Genomic DNA, 8,635 nt, shown 5'->3' on the forward strand with positions numbered 1-8,635 from the left:
TATCTGATGGTGTCCTTTATACCTAGAACCACCCAGGAGTATGTTTTGTTTATGGTGGATATAAAATACATTGTCACTATCTGAGCAGTGTGAATGCAAAGTGAATGCATGCACTGCACATACTTATACGTAAATATGTGTATGCGTGCGTGTGTGTGTGTGTGTGTGTGTGTGTGTGTGTGTGTATGTGTGTGTTGAAGAATTACTGTTTTGAATAAGATAGCATGACAGTTAACCAATGCTTAGAACTCTATGTAAGTCTTTGTATATCCAAATTCTTATAGAATATTAAACATTATTTGTCTGGCGTTTCAATCTTATACAATCAACTGCATTACAAACATTGCAGAACATAGTAGCATTTGTTAGTGAGGCATGTAAAGATTATGTAATTTATAAGATGCTATTATAAAGAAAATTCACCTAACTCTCCTGTATTATTCTACTCGCATATATTTATATTATATATATACACACACACACAGGCACACCTATATAAATATACACATATATATACATATATATACACATATATATATATATACATATGTATATATATATATATACACATATATATATACATACTCACACACACACACATATATACATACCTCTATGTGTGCATAAACAAATGTTGATATCCCATAGTTTCACTTGAGCAAAATGATTTTCAGTCATTTTAAACATTATATCTTGTTGCTTTGCATTTTGAAAGACCTGCGGCATAAAAAAAATCTCTTACTTGTAAAAAAAATTTAGTGTTGGTGACAATAGTAGCATCCAGTCATAAAATTCTGTTCCAAATAAATCCCGGTTGAATCCATAGCAGCATGGAAAAAAATGTATATTAAATAAATGAAAAACTAGTCATTCAATATTTTGCAAGGGTTACCAGTATTGGCATATTTTTCTAATGTATTAAAATCTTACTGGGGCTGGTTATGTTGCCTGTTAATATCTTTACTCCAGTTATTAGATTGACAGAATCTGTTAAGTTTACAACAAAATTTAGACAGAAGCCAAGTTTACCTTTAGTTGTTCAGCATTTGATAAAACGTAGTACAGTTCAAGTCAGTGGTGGACTGGTCAGGTTGCCAGCTTGCCTGATGGCAAGTGGGTCCCTGTGCCATTAGAATCCATATATGGAGGCCCATGTTATTATCTAAGGGGCCCGTCCCCTCAAGTTTGAGAATTTTTTCTTCACTCCTGGAAGAATGCATTAATTATTTCAGCCTGTCTGTGTTTGTAGACAGTTGAAAAAAATACTTTCAAAAAAAAAATAATAAATAAATAAATATTAGCATTGTAGTTGTGGGTGGGCCCCTTAGTCTACTGGTAACCAATATTTTTAGACCCAGTCCACCACTGGTTCAAGTATTAGTGTTAATTCACTTGTCTGAATTAGAAAACAATAATTGATTCAAGTCACTTGTTATTGATCAATATTTCTCCATTTTCCGTTTACTTCAAATTTTTATATATAAATCTTTTAAATCAAAGTTTTAAATCAAAGTTGGACCTCTTCCTATCGAGAGTCCCAGATGAACCTACCTCGCGGCAGGAGGTGCAAATGAGGGTTGCTAAATCAAACTCCATTCTTCACCAAGTGCCACATATTGTAAGAGGCTCCCTGTAATAACAGTGTAGCAACACGGTGGTGCATCAGCATGGCCGCAGCTCTAAGCTGAAACTTAAGAAAAAAAAAATATATATATATATATATATATATATATATATTCAAAATTATATAATTATAAATAGAAATTAAAACATATTTTCTTTGATATTTATACATAATTTTGATAATAATTATTAATACTAACAACCAAGGAATCATTTATTTAAGATATTCAGAGATACTTCTAAACAGTATCATTTTTATAATATCATTATCTCTCATTTTCCTTTCTACTCATGTTATGACCATGTTCTTCTGATATCTAAAAGTATTTCGTATATCAACAAAAATTACATTCTTAGTGTCTCCAGAGCAATCTGTTTGTAGAACATTATTGAGGCAAGTAAGAAGAATAATTATCTCAGGGCAGTATTTGCGAGTGATCAGAGACAGGAGACTGAATTGGATGCCAGAATTGATTGCCGGTGCTGGTATAATGCCAGCTTCTGCATTTGATCTTCAGAAGTGGGGAGACCGGCGAAAAGCCAAACTTGCTACCTTCAGTCTGGTTCTGTACCTATCCTTGCCCATTGTCATGACTGTTGGGTAATGACTGAAAGCATACAGTCATGAATACGATGTGTTGAAACAGGTTTTATTCAAAGGATCTCTGGAGTAATATTACTTGACACAATAAATAGCTCAGAGATCAGAGAGTTTCTCCTGGACAAGCCACTACTTCTCTGCATTGAGAGATCATAGCTCTAGTACTATGGACATGTGGTAAGAAAGCTCCAAGAAAATATTGCAAGACACATTTTTCAAACTAAGCCAACCAGTTGAAGACCAGGGGTAAACTAAGATTGAGATGGCTGGATAATATTCATAGTCTCAGTTGGTCATACTTGAGAATCCAGTAGGGAAGTAAAATGATGAATGCTTCTGATAGGACTCTGTGGAGGAGGTACCTGAAAACTCTGTTCCTACAGCCATCCAAGAAATGGTGGGTGCTAAGAATGCGTGGATACAATACTGAATCTTGTCTTAATTGTCCATTCTTTTACTGTGTTTTCATAATTTCAAATGTATTTCACCGAACTGTATTTCATTTTTGGACATCTAGTGTATTTAGAAGAAACATTTATTTTCTTGACAATTGGTTTCCAGCCATATTTCCATTCTACTTTTTCACATTTAAATTATTTCACTTTTCCAATGATTGTCTCAACAGACATCTCAACTCCACTGCTGTGTTTAATATTTTTATTCAAATTTTTCCTTTACATTTGTTTTTATATTAATTATAATCACGCGCATATAAACAAGATGTGACTATTTCTTCTCTAGAGCAACCGCTGCAACTACATTAGTTAGATGAGGGTAAATCTGTTCAGACTAAGAATAAAGTATCTCGTGGTATCTGTCCTAGTGCTCTATACTCTGAGTTCAAATTCTGCTGAGGTTGACTTTGCCTTCGTCCTTTCAGGGTGGATAAGTAAAGTACCAGTCAAAGATGGTGCATTGTCAAAACTGCTGATGGATTGGGTTAGGGTTAGGTTTAGGGTTAGGGTTAGACACTAGTAACATGTGTTTTAGTTATTTGCCTTCTGAGTTCAAATTTGGCTCAGGTCAACTTTCCTTTTCATCTTTTTAGAGTCATTACAAGAAAAAACACAGTCTAGGGCAAAGGTCAGCATTAGATGAGAAGTCTTGTGGTATTTTATCTGGTTCTTTTTATTTTCTGAGTTCTTAGGGGATTGATTTAACCCATTACTTGCTTTAACACCATCTCCTGGTCTTTTGGTACCTTCAGTGGAATTCATTCTGTTGCCAGCATTCGAGTCAGGTCTTTACTTCAGAGGTAACATCATCTCTCCCCCACCCCCACTAATATTGGAGCCCTGTCTCAAAATAAAATAAAAACAAATATATAGATAACTAGCAAAAAAAAAAATTATAATCGCTCCAAATTTTAGCACAAGACCAGCAATTTTAGGGGAAAGAGGTTAGTTGATTTCATTGACACTAACACACCCCCACCTCCTGTGTCCAACCAGTACCTATTTCATCAATCCTGCACGATCATGGAAAAATCCTAAAAGGATGAAAAACAAAGTCAACTTCTGTGAAATTTGAACTCAAAAATGTAAAGAGCCAGAAAACATGCCAGTAAGCATTTTATCTGTCTCTTACAACTCTGCTAGTTTCATGTCTTAATAATAATAATAATAATAATAATAATAATAATAATAATAATAATAATAATAATAATTCTTTCTACTTTTGGCACAGGGCCAGCAATTTTGAGGAGAAGAATAAGTTGATTTCATTGAACCCAATGTTCAACTGTTATTTATTTATTTATTTTATTGGCCCCCAAAAAGATGAAAACAAAGTTGATCTCAGTGGAATTTTGAACTGAGAATATAAAGAGCAGAAGAACTGCCACTAAGCTTTAGTCCAGCTCATTAACAATTCTGCCAATTTTCCACTTTTATAATAATAATGATAATAATAATAATAATAATAATAATAACAACAACAACAATAATAATAATAATAATAATAATAATAATGGTTTTAAATGGTACAAGGCTAGCAATTTTGGGGAGGAAATGAATCGATTACATTCACCTTAGTGTTCAAGTGGCCCTTATCTCATCAGTCTTAACTCATATATGCCCATAAAAAAAAATGAAGTCTTAAAATTTCACTGTATTTAGATTAAACTTTATGGTAAGAATTTTCGCAATCTGGAAGAAAAGGACAGTATGCAACTGTGAGCTACAGGTGTCGACTACCTACTAAACGTTCTGTATGCTCACTCAGTTACTTCCCAGTGAGTTTATGCCCAAACAAGTAGGAGCAGGTTTTGCATTGCCGAAACGCAACCAGGGGTATATATGTAAGGCTAAGTTGACTTTGGTGGAATTTGAACTCAGAGTGTAAAAAGCAGATGAAATGCTGCTTAGCATTTTGCCTGGAATGGTAACAATTCTGCCAGATCACTGCCTTCCTTAATATCTTTTGAAAATGTTTCTTGCTTAGGTGTTTCACTAAGTGACCTTTTCTGTACTTAACTGTAGCAACATTGTTATGTTGTAGCAATTCTAGTTATGGTTCAAAGAACTCCTGAGTTTAAAAACTATTTTTTTAATATCTCCAGCATTCAGATCCCTGTTAAATGCAATCTTATGCTAAGACTATGTTTCATTTGGATTTTTGTTGCTGTTGTTGTTTTTTAATCTTTTCTTGTACTTTATTCCTATCCTGTTATATGTCTGTCTCTACAACATTTCATTTGTCATTGTTCTTGTTATTGTCTTTTTTTTTTTTTCAATTGTACACTGAAATTGTGAGAGAGTAATAAATGTTTTAATTGTTCTTTAACCGAGGAAAGATTTGTTCAAATAGACCTATGAGCAAAACAAAGGTGTTATAACCATAACAATGACTATTTAATATCCAAGACTGCATCATCCAATGTATCCTTCTTAAAAGATGGTGGGATATAATTTCAGGGTGACTTGATTGCTGTTTCTAGCAAGTTGAACAATTCCATAGGGAATTCTCTGTTAAGGTTTAGAAATTCCTATTATCTGACTGTCAACCAGTTTCTGTGGCTAAATTATTTTTAGTTATTGCTGTTTGATATTCCCATCAACCCTGATTGAACAAACCTTTAAACAAAGATATTTCATCTAGGAATACTATTTTCTTTAAAGTAGTGTGCTTCTAACATCACATTTTCTAATTACTCTGCTTTCAGTTTAAGACAGTAGATTGTGATATGTGGGAGATTTGGGTGTTATTTTTACCAAACCCAATGACAGCATTGAGCAGTGACTTACAAACAGTCTTTAATTGACAGTGAACTTTAGAATAAATAGGAATATTTTTTGTGCAGGGATGTAAACAAACCTACACAAATTGTCAAACTCTATGTGTGTGGAGAGGTGCATGCACGCACACACACATAGGGCATTGTTCTATTATTGGTTGGATCAACAACAAAAAATGTCCTCCATTCAGTGAGGGATAAACATAATTTAATAAACAAAGAATTTGAACATGAACTTCTATAAGTTTCATGTTCTAATAGTACAGTAATCAGATGAGCTTGCACAACATGCCAATATATATATATATATAGATAGATAGATAGATAGATAGATAGATAGATAGATAGATAAATAGATAGATAGATAGATAGATAGATAGATACACACACACACACACATAACAGGCTTCTATACAGTTTCTGTCTACCAAGCTCATTCATTTGACATTAATCATACCAGAGCTTATAGTAGAAGACACTTGCCCAAAGTGTGTGCAGTGGGACTGAACCTAAAACCATGTGATTTCAAAGAAAGTTTGTTAACTTCACCAACATGCCAGCACCTACAAATACAAATCTAAAACAAATCTGAATTTAAGTCTTGGTCATAGATTTTCGTTGATTATTCAGAACTAACTTTTCTTAACCCAAATATTATTTTTCATCCAGCCATTGAAATTCATATATCTATCCAAAATTCTAATCTCTTAGCATATCAAAAATGTTTAAAAAACAAAGTCCTTCTAGAAGACACATTTTTTATTAACCATTTGCCATTCTATTCCTTGTACTCCTTACATGAATCATTATTTAAAAACCAAACTAACCCATTTTACTCCTCTCACTGCTCTCTATATATGCCTTTCTTATTTTTCCTCTCACCATCTTCACTTTTTGCTATTTACTGTCAAGTCTGTACTCCTTTGTCTTAGCATAAATTCTTCTTCTGGCTGTATTACTAACCCACATGCAATGAAAACTTAAAGAAGGAATATCAATCTATTCTAGGAATGGTTTCCAGTGTAGCAAGCCAGGGAACAAGACATTTTATAGGTAGATAATCATTATTTCATTCACTGTTGTCTGCTCATTGACCAGCCACTGTCTTTCAAAATAAAACACAGATGTTTGTTGTAGATAGTAGCAAATGAAGTATTTTCAATGTAAACAAATGTAGATTTTTCTTTCTATCCTTAGCATGTTTCACTTATAATATTTATGTAATTTAGCCACATAAATTGATCTACTTACATAGTAAATAATATATGGATATCTTTTCAGTTAAAACATCTGTCCTGGACGCTAAACTATAATATTCTTTCACAGAAATTAGTAATAATACGTTCTGTCAAAACAATAAAGTAGCAGAAGTAACTAGTAAGATAAATAAACATTTGCTCTAGGACACCATGGGAAGTGGTTACCACAAAGCTATTTCCAGTGTTGGATCTACCATGGGGCAAAAGGTGCAGCTGAACCAAATGAGCCCAAAATAAATGAGGGAAAATGAAATGACAAATAAATAAACACATGTATATACTACAGGAAAATCAATAATAAAATATTATTATTAATGTTATTACAGCATTGAAGAGGTTAATGATATATTTTCAATGTGGGAAACCAACAAAATTTGTAATTCGGTGACAGATACCCAGGGCAACCTAAATGGCTTGTTTCATTATGATTCAGTGATGGTAATGCAGCAGTCCCTGCCACTTGAAATACATGAAGGTCTGTGTCTTGACGAGTATTGTAAATGTGTGAATGCAGCATTTTGTAGGTTATACTGCTTAAGCCAAACAGTCATGTGTAATACTGGTTGTCATAGAAAATACCTTGAAAATTTGGCTTTGAGGATTGATCAAAAGACGTTTGCAATGTAAAAAAGGGAGAGAAAACATTTTAAAATATAAATTAGGATATAAGCAGGCAACAGCTAGCATAATTTACCTCTATCGTCTTTGCTATGCATCGTATTGGTTATGTACATATGGATGATGTAGTCTTAGCTATGTCTGTTTGAGGTTACAAACCAATGAGGTATATTCTTATTTTATAAACAAGTAATATTTTTTGTCAGAAAGTTTTTCCAAAAGTTTACCATCACCATTAATTATTGTAGAAAGAGTAGTTTCACAATATTTTTGTGTATGTATTTTCTCTATAAACAAGTTATTTTTTAAAAACGTGAATGAAAAATATGCGTTTAGATTTGCACTTTTTCCTGTTGCCTTATTATAAGTAAATAACTTGCTTATATTGCTTTCTGCTTTTATTTAGTTTTAAAAATTGCTTTCTGCTTTTTTATTTAGTGTAAAATGAATTCTTTCTACTATAGGCACAAAGCTGAAATTTTGTGAGAGGGGGCTGGTCAATTACATCAACCTCAGTAATTGATTGGTTCTTCTTTCATCAACCCCAATAAAATGGAAAGCAAGGTTGACTTTGTTGAAATTTGAACTCAGAATGTAAAGAGCTGGAAAAAATGTCACTAAACATTTTGTCCAACAGCCTGATTCTGCCAGCACACCACCTCTAGCATTAAATAAACAAATGTAGAAAGTACTTTACATTTAATATAGCAGTAGAATCTGGCCAGGAGAATGGCCTGGAAGAAAACTGAAATTTTAATCTATCTTTTCACATTCTGCACTTACATCTTAACGTCTTGTCAGTTAGACAATGGCAGAATTCGAAGGGGAACCATTGTTTGGCTGTGTTTAGGGCATCCACTGGCCTTAATCCAACCATGGTTTGAGTTCATGCCAGGTGTCTTAAACAAAGCCCTTCAAACTTAGAGCAATGTTATTAATTAGTGATTATGATAATTGTGATAGTGATGGCTATGTTGTTACCATGGTGAAGAGATTGGTATTCATTTCCTCATCAATTCCTACTTTTGATAACTTATTATTTACTAACTCAAATTTTCACTCCATATTCTAAGCTAAATTAACATTTTTTTCCCAGTAATTTTCACTTTTTACTACTTCTTCCTTTTGTATTATAAATTTATTTTGTGCATTATTTATATTTTAGCATGATGTATATGCATATTTCTTTTATATTTCCTTGTCAAATTGACTTGATTTTTTTTATTGTTGTATATGTGAATGATCTGTAAAATTTGACAGCTTTGCTTTTTCAATATACATACTTACACATATATATGC

The 8,635-nt window shown here is 32.9% G+C and overlaps 1 protein-coding gene across 14 annotated transcripts in view; it reads left to right on the top strand.

Moving 5' to 3' along the window:
- LOC106869227 (dorsal-ventral patterning tolloid-like protein 1) overlaps positions 1-8,635 on the top strand; it is a 1,100,309-nt gene that overhangs the window by 492,291 nt on the left and 599,383 nt on the right. For 5 of the 14 annotated variants that reach the window (XM_052971029.1, XM_052971037.1, XM_052971038.1 and 2 more), the window contains one exon: positions 6,468-6,512. The exons of the other annotated variants lie outside the window; for them this stretch is intronic. In XM_052971029.1, coding sequence (XP_052826989.1) covers positions 6,468-6,512 — 45 coding nt within the window. The remainder of the gene's footprint in view (positions 1-6,467; positions 6,513-8,635) is intronic. 14 annotated transcript variants of the gene reach the window in all.

Source organism: Octopus bimaculoides, chromosome 10 (genome assembly GCF_001194135.2).
Source record: "Octopus bimaculoides isolate UCB-OBI-ISO-001 chromosome 10, ASM119413v2, whole genome shotgun sequence".
Taxonomy (NCBI): domain Eukaryota; kingdom Metazoa; phylum Mollusca; class Cephalopoda; order Octopoda; family Octopodidae; genus Octopus; species Octopus bimaculoides.